Source organism: Coregonus clupeaformis, chromosome 10 (assembly GCF_020615455.1).
Source record: "Coregonus clupeaformis isolate EN_2021a chromosome 10, ASM2061545v1, whole genome shotgun sequence".
In the NCBI taxonomy this organism is placed as follows: Eukaryota; Metazoa; Chordata; class Actinopteri; order Salmoniformes; family Salmonidae; genus Coregonus; species Coregonus clupeaformis.
In genome coordinates, this window is record NC_059201.1 from 38715813 (window position 1) to 38737712 (window position 21900).

Here is a 21900-nt window from a genome sequence, read left to right on the forward strand (position 1 = left end):
TGTGTGTTCGTCCGTCTGTCTGTGTGTTCGTCCGTGTGTTCGTCCGTGTGTCTGTGTGTCCGTCCGTGTGTCCGTCCGTGTGTCTGTGTGTCCGTCCGTGTGTCTGTGTGTCCGTCCGTGTGTGTCCGTGTGTGTGTGTGTGTATGTATGGCAGGTAGCTTAGTGGTTAAGAGCGTTGTGCCAGTAACCGAAAGGTCGCTGGTTCTAATACCCGAGCAGACTAGGTGAAAAATCTGTCGATGTGCCCTTGAGCAAGGCACTTAACCCTAATTGCTCCTGTAACTCGCTCTGGATAAGAGCATCTGCTAAATGACTAAAATGTAAAATGTAATGTCTGTGTGTGTGTGTGTGTGTGTCCTCACCAGCAGCCCCTGTATGATGGTGTGTCTGTTCTTGCCTTCGTAGTCCACCACCTCTATGTAGTCCAGGTAGGCGTCGGCCCAGTAGACCAGCCTGCTGACCAGGTCCAGGGTGATACCGTGGGGGAACACAATCTTACTGTCCACCAGCTTAGTCCGGTTCTGACCATCCATGTCACAACGCTCCACCTTGGGGATCTGACCGTAGTCTGTGAAGAACACCTTACTGTGGGAGAAGAAGAGGGGAGGGAGATGATTATAGACAAGAGTGAGTGATTCTGTTTTATTCCAAACTTATTTTAGCAGGTAAGTTAACTGAGCATGAGTATGTTGTCATTTACAGCAACAACCTAGGGAAGAGTTGCGGGAGAGGAGAGACAGCTTTTTGACAGAGTGATTGATTGATTGATTGACAGGTGAATTGATAAATTCCTATTTAGATAAATGTAGGGAAAACTCTGTTGTTATAACATCTTGGCTCTGTAGTTGAATACCCCTTATTACCTTCATTAGGTTTTATATGGAGGAATATCTGAATGTGGTAACAGTTTGTCCTGGTCAGGTCACAAGGTCAGAGGAACACCTCCTGGGCCTAACCAGAACATTTTATGTTCTATTGTGGCTTGTTCCTTAAAGCTTGTTTACCGTGCCTCTCACTGGGTTTCCTAAACAGGAGGAAACTATCTAACTGTCTTGGACATGCTCTCGAAAAAGAGAATCAAACAAACAGTGTAATACAAAGCAATTCCTAGGTTTGTTGTTTTCGCTAATTTACAAAAACACAGTGTACATGACAAAAATATATATCAGCGTACTAATATTACATTGGGGAAAAAAAGTATTTAGTCAGCCACCAATTGTGCAAGTTCTCCCACTTAAAAAGACGAGAAAGGCCTGTAATTTTCATCATAGGTACACGTCAACTATGACAGACAAATTGAGAAACAAAATTCCAGAAAATCACATTGTAGGATTTTTTATGAATTTATTTGCAAATTATGGTGGAAAATAAGTATTTGGTCACCTACAAACAAGCAAGATTTCTGGCTCTCACAGACCTGTAACTTCTTCTTTAAGAGGCTCCTCTGTCCTCCACTCGTTACCTGTATTAATGGTACCTGTTTGAACTTGTTATCAGTATAAAAAGACACCTGTCCACAACCTCAAACAGTCACACTCCAAACTCCACTATGGCCAAGACCAAAGAGCTGTCAAAGGACACCAGAAACAAAATTGTAGACCTGCACCAGGCTGGGAAGACTGAATCTGCAATAGGTAAGAAGCTTGGTTTGAAGAAATCAACTGTGGGAGCAATTATTAGGAAATGGAAGACATACAAGACCACTGATAATCTCCCTCGATCTGGGGGTCCACGCAGATCTCACCCCGTGGGGTCAAAATGATCACAAGAACGGTGAGCAAAATCCCAGAACCACACGGGGGGACCTAGTGAATGACCTGCAGAGAGCTGGGACCAAAGTAACAAAGCCTACCATCAGTAACACACTACGCCGCCAGGGACTCAAATCCTGCAGTGCCAGACGTGTCCCCCCTGCTTAAGCCAGTACATGTCCAGGCCCGTCTGAAGTTTGCTAGAGTGCATTTGGATGATCCAGAAGAGGATTGGGAGAATGTCATTTGGTCAGATGAAATCAAAATATAACTTTTTGGTAAAAACTCAACTCGTCATGTTTGGAGGACAAAGAATGCTGAGTTGCATCCAAAGAACACCATACCTACTGTGAAGCATGGGGGTGGAAACATCATGCTTTGGGGCTGTTTTTCTGCAAAGGGACCAGGACGACTGATCCGTGTAAAGGAAAGAATGAATGGGGCCATGTATCGTGAGATTTTGTGTGAAAACCTCCTTCCATCAGCAAGGGCATTGAAGATGAATCGTGGCTGGGTCTTTCAGCATGACAATGATCCCAAACACACCGCCCGGGCAATGAAGGAGTGGCTTCGTAAGAAGCATTTCAAGGTCCTGGAGTGGCCTAGCCAGTCTCCAGATCTCAACCCCATAGAAAATCTTTGGAGGGAGTTGAAAGTCCATGTTGCCCAGCGACAGCCCCAAAACATCACTGCTCTAGAGGAGATCTGCATGGAGGAATGGGCCAAAATACCAGCAACAGTGTGTGAAAACCTTGTGAAGACTTACAGAAAACGTTTGACCTGTGTCATTGCCAACAAAGGGTATATAACAAAGTATTGAGAAACTTTTTTTATTGACCAAATACTTATTTTCCACCATAATTTGCAAATAAATTCATTAAAAATCCTACAATGTGATTTTCTGGATGTTTTTCTCATTTTGTCTGTCATAGTTGACGTGTACCTATGATGAAAATTACAGGCCTCTCTAATCTTTTTAAGTGGGAGAACTTGCACAATTGGTGGCTGACTAAATACTTTTTTCCCCCACTGTATATAATCTCTAAACTACAGCCAAAAACATTATAGCAGCTGGACAACATCAGGCAGGGGAAATAAATGTACCAGAGTATATTACTGCACAGTCAATTATAGCACTGGAAATTGGTTGGAATGAAAAACAAATACTTGCACATGAACGCACGCACACAAACAGAGACACGTACAGTGGGGCAAAAAAGTATTTAGTCAGCCACCAATTGTGCAAGTTCTCCCACTTAAAAAGATGAGAGAGGCCTGTAATTTTCATCATAGGTACACGTCAACTATGAAAGACAAAATGAGAAAAAAAAATCCAGAAAATCACATTATAGGATTTTTTATGAATTTATTTGCAAATTATGGTGGAAAATAAGTATTTGGTCAATAACAAAAGTTTTGTCAATACTTTGTTATATACCCTTTGTTGGCAATGACACAGGTCAAACGTTTTCTGTAAGTCTTCACAAGGTTTTCACACACTGTTGCTGGTATTTTGGCCCATTCCTCCATGCAGATCTCCTCTAGAGCAGTGATGTTTTGGGGCTGTCGCTGGGCAACACGGACTTTCAACTCCCTCCAAAGATTTTCTATGGGGTTGAGATCTGGAGACTGGCTAGACCACTCCAGGACCTTGAAATGCTTCTTACGAAGCCACTCCTTCGTTGCCCGGGCGGTGTGTTTGGGATCATTGTCATGCTGAAAGACCCAGCCACGTTTCATCTTCAATGCCCTTGCTGATGGAAGGAGGTTTTCACTCAAAATCTCACGATACATGGCCCCATTCATTCTTTCCTTTACACGGATCAGTCGTCCTGGTCCCTTTGCAGAAAAAACAGCCCCAAAGCATGATGTTTCCACCTCCATGCTTCACAGTAGGTATGGTGTTCTTTGGATGCAACTCAGCATTCTTTGTCCTCCAAACACGACGAGTTGAGTTTTTACCAAAAAGTTATATTTTGGTTTCATCTGACCATATGACATTCTCCCAATCCTCTTCTGGATCATCCAAATGCACTCTAGCAAACTTCAGACGGGCCTGGACATGTACTGGCTTAAGCAGGGGGACACGTCTTGCACTGCAGGATTTGAGTCCCTGGCGGCGTAGTGTGTTACTGATGGTAGGCTTTGTTACTTTGGTCCCAGCTCTCTGCAGGTCATTCACTAGGTCCCCCCGTGTGGTTCTGGGATTTTTGCTCACCGTTCTTGTGATCAATTTGACCCCCACGGGGTGAGATCTTGCGTGGAGCCCCAGATCGAGGGAGATTATCAGTGGTCTTGTATGTCTTCCATTTCCTAATAACTGCTCCCACAGTTGATTTCTTCAAACCAAGCTGCTTACCTATTGCAGATTCAGTCTTCCCAGCCTGGTGCAGGTCTACAATTTTGTTTCTGGTGTCCTTTGACAGCTCTTTGGTCTTGGCCATAGTGGAGTTTGGAGTGTGACTGTTTGAGGTTGTGGACAGGTGTCTTTTATACTGATAACAAGTTCAAACAAGTGCCATTAATACAGGTAACGAGTGGAGGACAGAGGAGCCTCTTAAAGAAGAAGTTACAGGTCTGTGAGAGACAGAAATCTTGCTTGTTTGTAGGTGACCAAATACTTATTTTCCACCATAATTTGCAAATAAATTCATTAAAAATCCTACAATGTGATTTTCTGGATTTTTTTTTCTCAATTTGTCTGTCATAGTTGACGTGTACCTATGATGAAAATTACAGGCCTCTCTCATCTTTTTAAGTGGGAGAACTTGCACAATTGGTTTCTGACTAAATACTTTTTTTCCCCACTGTATACACATGGAGAGCACACACACACACACAACCCCTTTTGGAATTGAGTTTCGAGACCCGTCATTAACGGCAGGGCTGAAATAAAAACATGACTATAGAAAAACAGTGAAAAGGCAGGATTTGGGAGCGCTCAGGGGCTCAGGGCTGAACAACACAAATGAAACATCTGCACTAAATTACTGCTCCCCCAAACTTGCAGTCAGCAGCCCACGGACCAATCACTTCCAAGTGTTTGGGAAAACTGGAACCCTCCGACCCTCAACCCACCCCCAGCCCATTGTTTTGGGTTGTGTAACAATGACAGACTACTGTGGCCCAAATATTGGGCCTCTCATGGGACTGTTATGCCGTGTTAAAGCACACGTGCTGTGGGACATTGGTCTGTTCCCATGGGATAAAGGAGGGAGGACAGACAGACTGCAGTGTGAATATCCCTGACTCACTTGGTACATGCAAGGACATGCACATCCAACCTTGACCAACAAATGCGGGCATTGAAGAGTGTTTGTTTGTAAGTGTGAATGTGTGCATATGTAAAATGCTAATATGATTTTGCAGGTGTGTAAATCTATTCAATTCAAATAACCTTTATTTCCTTGGAGGGAACTTCATGTGTGGTGATGGATTGATATAAGACATAACTTAAAAGACAAAACACGGAGCCATACGCAGTCTGTGGGCGTGCGTGTGTGTATGCAGCCTATGCAAATGTGTGTGTGTGTGCGCGCGTTTGGAGTGTGACTGTGTGTGTGTGTGACTGTGCGTGTCCTCACCCCATAGTGGGGTCCAGGGCGATGCCCTTGGGGTTGTACAGCTCCTGGTCCAGCAGGGTGACACACGTCTGACCGTCCTTGTCACACACAAAGATCCGGTCGTCCACGTCATCCACAAAGTAGAAGTTTCCTGTCAGCCAGTCAATAGCCATCTGCTCCACATCTGGACAGCAGGCAGAGTGAGAGAGAGAGCGTGGGGGAGGAGTGGAAAGAGGGAGAGGGAGAGAGCAAGAGAGAGTGGAAAGAGACAGAGAGATTAGTGGAAAGAGGGAGGGAGAAGGGGAGATACAGAGAGAGAAGAGGAAGGGGGGCAAGAGAGAGGGGGAAGAGAAAGAGAAAGGAAAAGGAGACATAAAAGAAACAAATAATCTAGTTTACATGTCGACTGATATATCATCATTGACCTGTTCTCTCTCTCAGGCTTGGTCTTTGTGGGCACCTGTATGCTGTATGATCTGATGTACTGTACTGTTTAGTATTGTGGTAAAGGAAATGGTGGGGTGAGACAATGAGGTAATGGTAGGGAGCTCCATCATGCCTTGACAGTCCCAGTGACTATAACTGTATCTAACTGTCCTGCTATGCCTGGCTTTCTGTCTGTCTCTGTCTCACTGCTAGCTATGTAAACATTCCATTATGCGCTCATTGCTGATGTTTCTAAATCTACAGCACATTAACCTGGCACCGTATTGTGCGTGTGTCCTTTACATACTGTATATGCAGCAGAGTGGTGTAAAGTCTGACTCATAAGATGGAAGAGGGATCCACATTAAGCTATAATATAACAGGCAGCGTGGCAGAAAGCCTTGACACTCACTTACAGAATGACACACAGAAACAGACACACACACAAGCATTCACCCGTACACACACTCCGAGACTACGCAGGTCGGTTGCCTAGAAAGCCTGGCAGCCTCTGTAATTCGGGTTATTCTTTGCAATTTTCCTGAATGTCAAGAGATGACCGTGACATTGGCAAATTAGACTTCCTCCAGGCAATGTTCCTGTCATTCACAGACACTCTCTTACTCTCCTTCTTCCCAAGTCCACCAATAGTAGGTAGAAGTTGCCCCGAACCACTGATACAGGGGCAGATTGTATCTAAAGAGTCAGATTGTTTCTAAAACCTCCTGATGGTTGGGGTTAGGATTGGGATATCTGATCCTAGATCAGTGGTTACGGGGCAACTTCTAGTACTATTATACCCATTATGGGAATGGAGCCCTGCCCCTGCTTCACTGTGGCTGCATTCGGTATTAGTTAGTTATCCAGTGGTTGTGTTATGGTTCTTCTGAATATGGTTGTTCCAGCTGGAAGAGGAGAGTGAGAATGTGGTTGTTAGAGTGGTAGAAATTGTACTGTTTAATCTCCCATTAAGACTGGTAGATTTTCCCATGGCCTGAGGAAAGACCCAGCCCCACCCCTCCAAGAACTGCAAAGACCTGGACACACACACAGGGCCGACCTGAGTTCAAATACTATTTGAAATCATTTCAAATACTACTATATGTGCTTGATTGAGCTTGCCTGTTACAACTATTTGAATAGAAAGATCCCAGAAGTGCAAACCCCGTCCAACAGGCCCTGCTCCACCCAAACAATGCCGAATACAGCACATACACAGAGGGCAGAGGAGAGAGAAAGAGCAACACACACTCACTATTCCCAGTCACACACACACAGCAACCATAGACTGAGTGTTTGCCAGAAAGAGCCCCATTGTCGGGGCTGAAAAGAAAGGCGAGATGAGACGGCGATACAGTCCCCTAAAAGTGTAATATTATAACTGGGTTCTCTCTCTCTCTCTCTCTCTCTCTCTCTCTCTCTCTCTCTCTCTCTCTCTCTCTCTCTCTCTCTCTCTCTCTCTCTCTCTCTCTCTCTCTCTCTCTCTCTCTCTCTCTCTCTCTCTCTCTCTCTCTCTCTCTCTCTCTCTCTCTCTCTCTCTCTCTCTCTCTCTCTCTCTCTCTCTCTCTCTCTCTCTCTCTCTCTCTCTCTCTCTCTCTCTCTCTCTCTCTCTCTCTCTCTCTCTCTCTCTCTCTCTCTCTCTCTCTCTCTCTCTCTCTCTCTCTCTCTCTCTCTCTCTCTCTCTCTCTCTCTCTCTCTCTCTCTCTCTCTCTCTCTCTCTCTCTCTCTCTCTCTCTCTCTCTCTCTCTCTCTCTCTCTCTCTCTCTCTCTCTCTCTCTCTCTCTCTCTCTCTCTCTCTCTCTCTCTCTCTCTCTCTCTCTCTCTCTCTCTCTCTCTCTCTCTCTCTCTCTCTCTCTCTCTCTCTCTCTCTCTCTCTCTCTCTCTCTCTCTCTCTCTCTCTCTCTCTCTCTCTCTCTCTCTCTCTCTCTCTCTCTCTCTCTCTCTCTCTCTCTCTCTCTCTCTCTCTCTCTCTCTCTCTCTCTCTCTCTCATTACACTCAGAAGTTCCAAAAGAATAAAGATATTTCAAATGTCATTATGTATATCTACAGTGTTGTAACAATGTGCAAATAGTTAAAGTACAAATGGGAAAATAAATAAACATGGGTTGTATTTACAATGGTGTTTGTTCTTCACTGGTTGCCTTTTTCTTGTGGCAACAGGTCTCAAATCTTGCTGCTGTGATGGCACACTGTGGTTTTTCACCCAGTAGATAAACTCCCTTATCAAAATTGGGTTTGTTTTCGAATTCTTTGTGGATCTCTGTAATCTGAGGGAAATATGTGTCTCTAATATGGTCATACATTTGGCAGGAGGTTAGGAAGTGCAGCTCAGTTTCCACCTCATTTTGAGGGCAGTGTGCACATAGCCTGTCTTCTCTTGAGAGCCAGGTCTGCCTACGGCCTTTCTCAATAGCAAGGCTATGCTCACTGAGTCTGTACATAGTCAAAGCTTTCCTTAAGTTTGGGTCAGTCACAGTGGTCAGGTATTCTGCCACTGTGTACTCTCTGTTTAGAGCCAAACAGCATTCTGGTTTGCTGTTTTTTGTTGTACACGGAGGATATTTGTGCAGAATTCTGCATGAAGAGTCTCAATTTGGAGTTTGTCCCATTTTGTGAATTCTTGGTTGGTGAGCGGACCCCAGACCTCACAACCATAAAGGGCAATGGGTTCTATAACTGATTCAAGTACTTTTAGCCAGATACTAATTGGTATGTCAAATTTTATGTTCCTTTTGATGGCATAGAAGGATTTTGATGGCCCTTCTTGACTTGTCTCTCAGATCGTTCACAGCTTTGTGGAAGTTACCTGTGGCGCTGATGTTTAGGCCGAGGTATGTATAGTTTTTTGTGTGCTCTAGGGCAATGGTGTCTAGATGGAATTTGTATTTGTGGTCCTGGCAACTGGACCTTTTTTGGAACACCATTATTTTTGTCCTACTGAGATTCACTGTCAGGGCCCAGTTCTGACAGAATCTGTGCAGAAGATCTAGGTGCTTTAGGCCCTCCTTGGTTGGTGACAGAAGCACCAGATCATCAGCAAACAGTTGTCTTCAGATTCTAGTAGGGTGTGGCCGGGTGCTGCAGACTGTTCTAGTGCCCTCGCCAATTCGTTGATATATGTTGAAGAGGGTGGGGCTTAAACTGCATCCCTGTCTTACCCCACGGCCCTGTGGAAAGACATTTGTGTTTTCTGGCAATTTTAACAGTACACTTGTTGTTTGTGTACATGGATTTTATAATGTTTTTCCCCCAACCCCACTTTCCATCAATTTGTATAGCAGACCCTCATGCCAAATTGAGTGAAAAGCTTTTTTGAAATGAACAAAGCATGATTTGGTTTGTTTTTTTGTTAATTAGGGTGTGCAGGGTGTATATGTGGTGTGTCATACGGTAATTTGGTAAAAAGCCAATTTGACATTTGCTCAGTACATTGTTTTCACTGAGGAAATGAACTAGTCTGCTGTTAATGCAGAGGATTTTCCCAAGAGTTTAAGTATAGCCAATTGGATCTCTCTCTCTTTCGCTCTCTCTCTCAAATTCCAAGGTCTAAGAGGGCAATAACAGTGTGCCTAGTGAAAGCTTACCAGCTCTTGGCCTATAAATCTAAATGGAATTCAAAAAGAGGTTTCATTGTTTAAAAACACACACTGACAATATTTTTCAATGTGATTGAATGGTGAGGGCAGGCAAAATGGATGACATTTTTGCACACCAAAAAAAAATGACAAAGGAAGGGGGGAGAGAGAGAGATTATGGTCTCCATTAGGAAAACGTATTATGCAGCAGCAGCTGGCTTAGAGGAGAGGAGTTTTTTTTAAATACTTTTATTGGCCCAGTAGGAGAGGAGAGGAGAGGAGAGGAGAGGAGAGGAGAGGAGAGGAGAGGAGAGGAGGAGGTTTACGGGAATCAGGGGTCACATTCCCCATGGTGCTTTTTATTTTAACATGGAACCCCTCTTAAACACTGCCAGCTGACTGCCAGTCCAAACTACGTTGATTAAGCTATGGATAAAACAAGAGAAAAGAGGAGGAAGAGGAGGAGTGGAGGAAGAATGGAGTGGAGGTGGAGGAGGGTTGAGAAACACACTAACAGTGTGCTCAACAGCTAAAAACAAAATTATAGAAAAAGTCCATCCCCTGTCATTGGAACTGATAAACAGAAACTCTGACCGGGAAGCCAAAAACGTCCCTCCCTCCCTCCCTCCCTCCCTCCCTCCCACTCCTCTCCCTCCCACTTCTCTCCTCTCCTCTCCTCTTCTCTTCCTCCATGCATCATCTCCCCATCCCTCCCCCGTCCCGTGTTTCCTTCCCTAGAAGAGAGGAAAAACAGTCTGCATTCATTTACTGCACTTCTGTCTGACCAAAATTGCACTATAAAAACAACAACATAATTGAAAAAACAGACCAGCGCCTTTTTCTTTTTTCTCTCTCCTCCAAATAGGTTGTTTACTCAGACCTCTGCACCTCAGAGAGAGAGGACTAGATTTATACCCAGGGAATTTGTGAGGGCGTATTTCTAACCTGCACTTGCTATTGGACTAATCAGAGCCACATCTACAGTGAGCTCCAAAAGTATTGGGACAGTGACAAATGTTTTCTGTTTTGGCTCTGTACTCCAGCACTTTGGATTGAAATTATTCAATGACTATGAGGTTAAAGTGCAGACTGTAACTTTAATTTGAGGGTATTTTCATCCATATTGGGTGAACTGTTTAGAAATTAGAGCACTTCTTGTACATAGTCCCACATTTTAGGGACCAAAAATATTGGGACAAATTCACATATGTGTATTAATGTCAAAAGTTTAGTATTTGGTCCCATATTCCTAGCACGCAATAACTACATCAAGCCTGTGACTCTACAAACTTGTTGGATGCATTTGCTGTTTGTGTTTCAGATTATTTTGTGCCCAATAGAAATTAATGGTAAATAATGTAGTGTCATTTTGGAGTCACTTTTATTCTAAATAAGAATATAATATGATTCTAAACACTTCTACATTAATGTGGATGCTACCATGATCACAGATAGTCCTGAATGAATCGTGAATAATGATGAGTGATAAAGTTAGACGCACAAATATCATACCCCCAAGACATGCTAACCTCTTACCATTACAATAACAGGGGAAGTTAGCATTTTTGGGGCGGTATGATATGTGCGTCTGTAACTTTCTCTCACCCCCCTCACATCCACCCTCCGCCTCCCTATCCCCAAAGCCCATCTCCTGCATTCAAAACACTCCAGTCTTAAACACCATCTGGAGAACGCATCACACGATAAGAAGGGAAACTCGCACAAAAAGAGGGCCAAAGGAGAAGAGGGAAAAGAACACGCTACTCCTAAACGTGGTACTGGTTAAGACCAGCCGGGGGCACGCACAGTCAGAGGGACAGGAAGAACAGAAGAAGAAGAGGAGGAAGGAGAGAAAAAAGGAGGAGGAGAAAAAAAGAGAGCAATGTCAATCATTTCAAAGAAGTTGAAGGGGTGATTAGATGGGACGGGAGACAGAGAGAGTGAGAGAAAGAGATCGACATGCAGACAGAGAGAGAGCGAGAGAGAGACACACAGAGAGATAATATATATATATATATATAGAACAACTTGTTGAATGTGGAGCGAAGGTCTAAAACATGCTGCTAGTGACTCGCTCTTTTCCAGCACATGATCTCTTAAGGAGATTGAGCAGAAACGTCTGGACTAAGCACAGCGCAGCAGAGAGCAGCTAGTAGGCCCTGATAACCCCCCTTCCCCATTACTTCACCATAACCCCCTGACTGCTGCTTTAGCATGGAATCCTTAAAACCCTCAAGCTAATCAAACTAGCCTTAGAATCAATTCAACCATTAGCATAAGGCTAGCTGACGGAGTTGGTGGTTTATTACGCAGTGACAGCTCCATCCTACAGTACTTAGGATAGGTGACTGTACACACACTGTGACATGCGGCATTAATCCAATACAATGTACTAAAATAAAGGTATTTGGGTTTTCACAAACAGTCATTTTACATAGCTAGACATGGCTCAGACATTGGGGCCTCCTAGTATAGGTTATTACAAATCCCACTCTCTTTCAAGCCAAGAGGAGACCGCTACACAGCCCTAATCTTTTAAAACATCCCCCCAACTAAAGCTACAGTGTACAGCTAGACATGCTGGTCTAAACTCAAATCCCCTTGTTAAAGCTCATCATTAAACCTACTCATTTCCGCCCAGTCGCTCTGTCCCAGTAACCTAGACGTTGTTTATTTTTATCTTTTAATGAGGGCTTCCCAGTACTGTAACACCCAGTAGGGGTGGCAGTGCATTGATGGCTGTGTAGGCAGGCACAGTGTTAGTTAGTGGCTAATCTGGGGCCTGCCCTGGCCCTGTGTGGCTGTCTGTGAGGAGCATCCCTCCCTGGCGATATACTTTAGTGAGGTCATGTCACTGATTGGGTAGGGGGTTAGAGCAAAGAATGCTTTGCAAGGCACGCGCCTGCCTTTGACCAATTAGCCCCTTTACGAGGAAGCACATTCACAATCCACCCTTCACCAGTCTGTTAGGCTAAAGTGTTAGGCAAGTGTGGTTGTTTTTAAAGGGATTATTCCCTTTATTATTTTATTATTATAAAATGTTGTTAATAACATTCACGTGTTAAAGACGTAGGCCTTTACACTCGTACCAGTATACGGGTTGAAAATGGCTGATTTGGACACTGATAAGTGCCTAAACTGAACGCAAAGGCTGTCCAGTGACATGCTATATATACACACATGACGTCAGAGCTCTGGCTCTGCGCTTCACAGCGCTGTATGGGTTTTGACTGACAGACGTTTTGAACTTGCGCACTGCGTTCGACAAAAGTTGCACCGATCCCTCCTGCTAATTGGGCAACTTTTGTAAATGTTTTGTTGTCTGAGTGATGGAAATGCTGTAAATTAAGAGGACTTTAAGTATTTTGAAAGATGAGACGTTGAGGATTATAATAAAATACCGCTTTGATGTCATACAAGCAAGCCAAACACCCGTGACATTTACATAAGTTGCCCAATTAGCAGGAGGGATCGGTGCAACTTGTCGCACGCGGTGCCCAAGTTCACATTTCCATATCATAGAACTCATGTAATATACAGTGTCAACGTTTATGATCACTCTGTTTGATGTACAGTTACAAGATGATATGGCGACATACCCTGGGTCGTTCTGAACAGAATGAGCCTATGTTTGTTGTATTGTGAAGAAATTCTGCAGCGGACCACGTACACTATATATACACACACAAAAGTATGTGGACACCCTTTCAAATGTGTGGATTCAGGCATTTCAGCTACACCCTTTGCTGACAGGGGTATCAAATCCAGCACACAACCCTGCAATCATCATAGACAAACATTGGCAGTAGAATGGCCTTACTGAAGAGCTCAGTGACTTTCAACGTGGCACTGTCATAGGATGCCACCTTTCCAACAACAGTTCATCAAATTTCTGACCTGCTAGAGCTGCCCCAGTCAACTGTAAGTGCTGTTTTTGTGAAGTGGAAATGTCTAGGAGCAACAACGGCTCAGCCGCAAAGTGGTACACCACACAAGCTCACAGAATGGGACCTCCGAGTGCTGAAACGCGTAAAAATGGTCTGTCCTCAGTTGCAATACTCATTACAGAGTTCCAAACTGCCTCTGGAAGCAACTTCAGCACAATAACTGTTCTTCGGGAGTTCATGAAATGGGTTTCCATTGCCGAGCAGCCGCACACAAGCCTAAGATCACCATGCGCAATGCCAAGCGTTGGCTGGAGTGGTGTAAAGCTCGACGCCATTGAACTCTGGAGCAGCATGACAATGCCCCCGTGCACAAAGCGAGGTCCATCCAGAAATGGTTTTTCGAGATCGGTGTGGAAGAACTTGACTGGCCTGCACAGAGCCCTGACCTCAACCCCATCGAACACCTTTGTGATGAATTGGAACGCCGAATACGGGCCAGGCCTAATCGCCCAACATCAGTGCCCGACCTCACTAACACTCTTGTGGCTGAATGGAAGCAAGTCCCCGCAGCAATGTTCCAACATCTAGTGGAAAGCCTTCTCAGAAGAGTGGAGGCTGTTATAGCAGCAAAGGGGGGGATCAACTCCATATTAATGCCCATGATTTTGGAATGAGATGTTCGACGAGCAGTTGTCCACATACACTACATGACCAAAAGTATCTGAATGCGCTCATGAATCCATTCTATGCGCACCAGAATTACGATCTGCTTCGCCTTGTGAAAGCCTAACACTAAGATCATATTTTATAATTTAGCTAGTCATGTTGGCAATAGAACAAGCTTTCAAATTATGACCAATTGACCCAGATTGCAATTTATAATGGACCGTTTTTGGATTGCGTAAACAACGACAGTAATTGTGTAAAGGCAGGGATTCAGGGCTGTGTTCCAAACAAAACAACTACAAGTGTGTTTGCCCTAATTCCTCAACAACACAGCTAGGAGAGCTCAAAAAGCACCTTATAGTTGAAGACTCTTCTTTGAGTCATAAAAGTGCATTGAAATTACTTAGGAACTGTGCCCACTTTGCACACTTGGAGACACCAGTTAGTCCTCTCACTCAAACCCTTATAATTGTTTTGGTCTTATTTTTACATTTTAGTCATTTAGCAGACGGTCTTATCCAGAGCGACTTACAGTTAGTGAGTGCATACATTTTTCATACTGGCCCCCCGTGGGAAACAAACCCACAACCCTGGCGTTGCAAGCGCCATGCTCTACCAACTGAGCTACAGGGGACTTATGTTGTACCTAACCCAATTTTCTTCTACGAATAATATGGTCAGATTTCGTTATCAACAAATGCGTCGAAATGCACATAAAACCAACAGTGTAATGATTGGATTCAGTCTTGTGTCAGGTGAACTGTTGTGTCCTCACCTTTAGTCTAATAATATCCCCATAATCTCCAAACTGTTCCCTTTTAATTGCTACCATGGTTATGCATATGCTTTCCATATTCTGTAAGAAACATTTAAATGTAGCCCTATCTACAGTGGGGAGAAGAAGTATTTGATACACTGCCGATTTTGCAGGTTTTCCTACTTACAAAGCATGTAGAGGTCTGTATTTTTTTATCATAGGTACACTTCAACTGTGAGAGACGGAATCTAAAACAAAAATCCAGAAAATCACATTGTATGATTTTTAAGTAATTAATTTGCATTTTATTGCATGACATAAGTATTTGATCACCTACCAACCAGTAAGAATTCCGGCTCTCACAGACCTGTTAGTTTTTCTTTAAGAAGCCCTCCTGTTCTCCACTCATTACCTGTATTAACTGCACCTGTTTGAACTCGTTACCTGTATAAAAGACACCTGTCCACACACTCAAACAGACTCCAACCTCTCCACAATGGCCAAGACCGGAGAGATGTGTAAGGACATCAGGGATAAAATTGTAGACCTGCACAAGGCTGGGATGGGCTACAGGACAATAGGCAAGCAGCTTGGTGAGAAGGCAACAACTGTTGGCACAATTATTAGAAAATGGAAGAAGGTCAAGATGACGGTCAATCACCCTCGGTCTGGGGCTCCATGCAAGATCTCACCTCGTGGGGCATCAATGATCATGAGGAAGGTGAGGGATCAGCCCAGAACTACAAGGCAGGACCTGGTCAATGACCTAAAGAGAGCTGGGACCACAGTCTCAAAGAAAACCATTAGTAACACACTACGCAGTCATGGATTAAAATCCTGCAGCGCAAGCAAGGTCCCCCTGCTCAAGCCAGCGCATGTCCAGGCCCGTCTGAAGTTTGGCAATGACCATCTGGATGATCCAGAGGAGGAATGGGAGAAGGTCATGTGGTCTGATGAGACAAAAATAGAGCTTTTTGGTCTAAACTCCACTCGCCGTGTTTGGAGGAAGAAGGATGAGTACAACCCCAAGAACACCATCCCAACCGTGAAGCATGGAGGTGGAAACATAATTCTTTGGGGATGCTTTTCTGCAAAGGGGAAAGGACGACTGCACCGTATTGAGGGGAGGATGGATGGGGCTATGTATCGCGAGATCTTGGCCAACAACCTCCTTCCCTCAGTAAGAGCATTGAAGATGGGTCGTGGCTGGGTCTTCCAGCATGACAACGACCCGAAACACACAGCCAGGGCAACTATGGAGTGGCTCCGTAAGAAGCATCTTAAGGTCCTGGAGTGGCCTAGCCAGTCTCCAGACCTGAACCCAATAGAAAATCTTTGGAGGGAGCTGAAAGTCCGTATTGCCCAGCGACAGCCCCGAAACCTGAAGGATCTGGAGAAGGTCTGTATGGAGGAGTGGGTCAAAATCCCTGCTGCAGTGTGTGCAAACCTGGTCAAGACCTACAGAAAACATATGATCTCTGTAATTGCAAACAAAGGTTTCTGTACCAAATATTAAGTTCTGCTTTTCTGATGTATCAAATACTTATGTCATGCAATAAAATGCAAATTAATTACTTAAAAATCATACAATGTGATTTTCTGGATTTTTGTTTTAGATTCCGTCTCTCACAGTTGAAGTGTACCTATGATAAAAATTACAGACCTCTACATGCTTTGTAAAATCGGCAGTGTATCAAATACTTGTTCTCCCCACATACACATATAGGCCAATTCCCACGAGAGTAAATGGTTAATGCTGTATTCTCTCTAAGCTAACATTGTTGAATGCTACGACCAAATGTGTTAGGGGGGATAGAAAGGTGAGTATTAGAGGTAGGTAAGATAGTGAGGGGGATATACACAGAGAAAGTGAGAAAGAAAGAGATTTAAAAAAAGAGGGCGCAGGAAGAGCTCATCTGTGTGGCATGCCGAGGTCATAAATCACTGCGACCGCAAACGCATCATGTCCTATGTGACGACCCCTGCCGTTGGCTGCCTGCTCGACCCGGCTGTGTCGACACAGCGAGCGAGGCCTGTTCATTCGCTGTCACACTGACACGCCAAGAGCCTCAGCAAACTATCAACTCTCCCTAGCTTAGTCTCTGAGGGCTAGGCTAGCTAGCACTGGAGCGTTGACAAACACTCTCAGACTGTGTCATATTACCAACAACTCTCTAGTGCACAGTCAAGATTCCAATCTGATAAACAGATAGGAAAATAAAAGAAACAATTAACATATTACAGAAAGAAACAGATGAAATATACATAAGAGTGGATGGATAACTAGCTAAAAGTCATAGCTTCTATTCTAAGGGTTTTAGTGAAAATAACAGCAATAAGGGGGACAGAGACAACATATCCTCAAAAATATGTGGCAGTTTTAGAAGAGCTATATTTATTTGTTTTTCTCTCTCACTCCTCTCTCTCTCTCACTCACACGTGTGCGCGTCAGGCAGAGAAAGGGGGAGAATCTAGCTGAAGCTGTTGGAATTTCCTGCACATTCCTTTGGTTCAGAATCTGCACATACACACAGCCAGGCGATCTACTGCTCAATTAGACAGGAAAGGGGTGAGACGAGGGAGGGGGAGGGGAGGGATAATAGTTTGAGGTTCAGGGGTGAAGTATCTCTAAACTGACGCAGTAGAGTGTGTATGTGTGAGGTCAGTCTCTGTAGGTTGATGAATTAAAGCTGTCGAGGTCTGCTTGTTTACCCCACTCTGCCTCTGTTCTGACACACTAAACACCAGCTATGGCCACCACTGTGTGTGTGTGTGTGTGTGTGTGTGTGTGTGTGTGTGTGTGTGTGTATATGTGGGAGAGGGAAAGAGAGCTGCTACGTTTCTACTATGAAAATATAAAATCTGTGTAAATTCTAATCATACTCATTTAAAACTTAAATGTTGTCCTGTGTAGTCCATAAGGGGACCTGTAATAAACAGGTATGTACCAGTACTGCATGTAGTGACTGTTTTTACTCTGATTCATAGTGGAAAGTCTCCTCTAAAACCAGGCCATGAGTGTGCAGTAAATTGGGGGAGGTAGGGAGGGAGGCAAGATGGGAGGGAGGGAGAGAGGGAGGGAGGGAGTGGAGACGGGGGACCTATAAGCTAAACACACGCTCATACACACATGTTTTTCCTTCCTTTTTACTGGAAGAGAACTTGCTTCGGCATTCTTCCAAACTGGTCGTTACACAACCCAGCTACAGTGTTAACACACACCCACAAACACACAAAACGCAGGCACACACACACGCCGTTTCTAGCACCCCACACACACACCGTTTCTAGCACCCCACACACACGCCGTGTAGAACTGCTACAGTATGTCATATTCAACTGTTGACTGGTGCAGACAAACAGAGGGAGTGTACTCAGTGTACTCAGTGTACTCTACTCAACTCTTCATGCTGGGCTGCTGTAACAGAGGGTACTCTATTGTACTAACTGTTTGCTGTTCTCACGGTGTAGATGTTAATGTACTTGAAGGTGTAGCTGTTGGTGTATTATCTGACTGTTACTCACTGTAGCATCCTTGAGCAGTGTGGTGTGAGATGATGTAGTGTACTATACTGTATTGTATAGTTACGTAGTAATACTATACTGTATCTTACTGTACTATACTATCCTACAGTGTACCCACAGTGCAGGCAGAGTGAGATTGTGTATTATACTGTACTACACTATAGTGAGGCAGATGTTGATATTGTATGGGGTACTATTTTATAGGGTAACACTTTATTTGGATAGTCCCAAGTAGATGTTAAGTATATGTTCAATAACTGTCAACAACATTTCAACTAACCCTAACCTTAGAAAGTTGCTTATCAACAGAGAGTTTGTTGATAGTATGGCCATCTATAGATCATCTATATGGGACTATCCAAATAAAGTGTGACCTTTTATAGTGTATAGCATACTATACTACAGTGTACTCACGGTGCAGGCTGAGGGAGATGTTGATGACCCTCTCGTCAGCGAAGCTCTTGAGGTTGGGGATCTTGGCACACTTGAGGTGGGTGGAGGAGGACGTGTCGCCAACGTGGATCCAGCACACCTGCTCCTGGGCGTAAAGGAAGTCCATGGCAGTGGTCTGCTTGGTGGTGGTGGACAGCAGGCTGATCGTGGTGCCGCTCAGAGACGTGGCCTGGATGTTCTGACTGTTGGCGATCAGCAGCACCGAGTTCCTTTCTACTGGGACTAGGAGAGGAGTGTGAGGGGTGTGTAAAAGTAGGTGTTCAACAGCTCCTAAGAATTCCGCACAGTATATTTACACTAGATCAAAAGCCCCCTGGAAAGCATTGAGGGGACCATTGAGGTGAGTGGTTGTAGTGGTGACAGGTGGTTAATACCTACCATTTTTGGCCTTGCAGGAGCGGTTGTCGGGCTGGGGCAGGTAGCCCTCCACACAGCTGCAGGTGTAGGAGCCCTCTGTGTTGGTACAGGACTGGCTGCAGGTACCGTACACACTGCACTCGTCAAAATCTGACCACAACACACAGTAGATTATACATGGGACAATCACATCTGGTTAGCTATAGTTAGTGCACAAAAACCCTCCAGCTCTTTTTCATGGTCCTTTGACCAGGAATAATTGCCCACCAGACTTTTTAAATTAGGTATAGGCCAGGCCTACTGTTTATAAAGCCAATAGCAGGCTGTAGGTTGTCACAGTGTCTAGATGGCTAAAGGTTTCCCGGTTGGTGGACCTCACCTTTACATGTTTTGCCATCCAGCCCTATTTCATATCCACTCTTACAGTAACATGCAGCGCCCGACGGAGTCACCGAACAGTTGTCCTGGCAACTCGACAGAGTGCAGTTGGTGGCGAATTCTGTAGAGCGACAGGGAGAGAGGGAGAAGGGAGGAGAGATAGGAAAGGATATGTTGGGGTCACTTTGAGGAGCAATTGAGAGGCAATGTCTGTAGAAACAAGGGATGGGGTGGAGGAGGGTAGAGGAGGGTGGAGGAGCGGTGGAGAAGGGAGCAGGTCGCAGGAAGAGGGTATGGGCATGACAGAAAGGGGAATATATAAATATTACGTAATTACAAGGATATTACTTTAAGGAATATATATCTGTAGATGAGACAGTGAAGTAGTGTACTCTCATTGCTCTCAGTGTGTCTGCTGCAAAATAGCCTACTTGGTTTTCACAACCCTGGAAGACTGACTAGCTGGGGACGGCAGATAGCCTAGCGGTTAGAGCATTGGGACAGTAACCAAAAAGTTGCTTGTTCGAATCCCCGAGCTGGCAAGGTGGAAAATTTGTTCTGCCCTTGAGCAAGGCAGTTAACCCTCAACAACTGCGCCGATGACGTCGATTAAGGAAGCCCCCGCACCGCTCTGATTCAGAGGGCTTGGGTTAAATGCAGAAAACACATTTCGGTTGAATGCGTTCAGTTGTGCAACTGACTATTAATACTATGCATGCCAGTCTCTCTTGGCTTATTGTTGAGGTAAGACTGAATGCATCACTTCTTTTTTTGGGGGGGGGGAAATTCCAAATTGTGTGACCTACTTGTTGTGTGTATGTACTGACATGTATGTGTAACTGATAGATGCACACACACTACATGTTAATGTTTTTAAATGTCAATTGTAAAGTATTTTGTCTGTAATTTATTTTCCGTTATGTGTCTGACCCTAATAAGACTAGCTGTCACCATTGGCGTCGGCTAATGGGGATCCTAATAAATAAAAAATAGGTATCCCCCTTCCCTTTCCCTAGCTCAGCCTTTGTTGCCATGTAGGTCAATCATCTTTCCCTTAGATGTGTCTGTCCATCATGGACATTAAATCACTCTGAAAACTGCAGAACAGTCATTTTATATGTAGGAATCAATAGCCCAGGCTCTAGTCATATAGGACATTGTCTGTCACACCAGACCCAGAGCTGGGGGCTTGCCTCTTGGCATAAGGAAGCAGGAAAGCCTGGGGATGCAAAATGAGCCCCTGGGCCTTGGAAAAAGTGCAGCTCTCAGCTTCCTATGGGCAATCAATGCTCCCAAAACCCAGTGAACTGTACTCACACCCCAGAGAGGAGAAGTCTGTATGTAGGAATGTATGTGTGCATGTTAAAGAGTGGGTTGGGGGGTAAATGGTTGGTAAAGGGATATACAGAGAAATGGGTTTTTTGTGTGCCTGGCCAGGGAGATAAATCCACAGGCAAACACTGCAGCCCAGCACTAATCAATCCCTCATAGGCAGGACTGTGCCAAGGCGGACCTCAAACACACACAAACACTGCAGACATGCACTTCCACACTATGAATCGTTCATCCATACACACCTTAATATTGCTGTCACACGCTCACACCTTGACACACCTCTCCGTCATCTCACGGAGTCACGAGTTGTCACCACTACATCCTGTGAGAAAATCTGCATATGCCGGGCCAGTGTTCTGAGTCAGAGCAGCAGAGACAAAACAGCAGCGGTCACATCAGATCTGGATGATATCTATCACTCACACCGTTTAAGGGCAACACCAGCCCATTCACACTGTCAATGTGAGAGACAGAGAGACAGAGCGAGAGAGAGAGAGACAGAGCGAGAGAGAGAGAGACAGAGCGAGAGAGAGAGACAGAGCGAGAGAGAGAGCGAGAGACAGAGCGAGAGCGAGAGAGACAGAGCGAGAGAGCGAGAGACAGAGAGAGAGACAGAGCGAGAGACAGAGCGAGAGCGAGAGACAGAGCGAGAGCGAGAGACAGAGCGAGAGAGAGAGACAGAGCGAGAGAGAGAGACAGAGCGAGAGAGAGAGACAGAGCGAGAGAGAGAGACAGAGCGAGCGAGCGAGACAGAGCGAGCGAGCGAGACAGAGCGAGCGAGAGAGACAGAGCGAGCGAGAGACAGACAGAGAGAGACAGACACACAGAGAGAGCGAGAGACAGACACACAGATAGAGCGAGAGAGAGACAGAGACACACAGAGAGAGCGAGAGTGAGAGAGAGACAGAGAGAGCGAGAGACAGAGACACACAGAGAGAGCGAGAGTGAGAGAGAGACACACAGAGAGAGCGAGAGTGAGAGAGAGACAGAGAGAGAGAGAGACAGAGACACACAGAGAGAGCGAGAGACAGAGACACACAGAGAGAGCGAGAGAGAGACAGAGACACACAGAGAGAGCGAGAGAGAGACAGAGAGAGCGAGAGAGAGACAGAGAGAGCGAGAGAGAGACAGAGACACACAGAGAGAGCGAGAGTGAGAGAGACAGAGAGACAGAGAACACTAAAGTTTCAAACTAAGAGTTTGTTCTTAAAGGTGGTGCACCTAAA

The 21900-nt window shown here is 44.9% G+C and overlaps 1 protein-coding gene across 1 annotated transcript in view; it reads right to left on the bottom strand.

The window, feature by feature from the left end:
• Positions 1-21900, bottom strand: part of LOC121575193 (low-density lipoprotein receptor-related protein 1) — a gene marked incomplete at its 3' end in the record, with an annotated part of 186081 nt that overhangs the window by 85930 nt on the left and 78251 nt on the right. Inside the window, 5 exon segments of the mRNA XM_045223015.1 lie at positions 363-585; positions 5336-5498; positions 18566-18826; positions 18983-19111; positions 19341-19460. Coding sequence (XP_045078950.1) covers positions 363-585; positions 5336-5498; positions 18566-18826; positions 18983-19111; positions 19341-19460 — 896 coding nt within the window.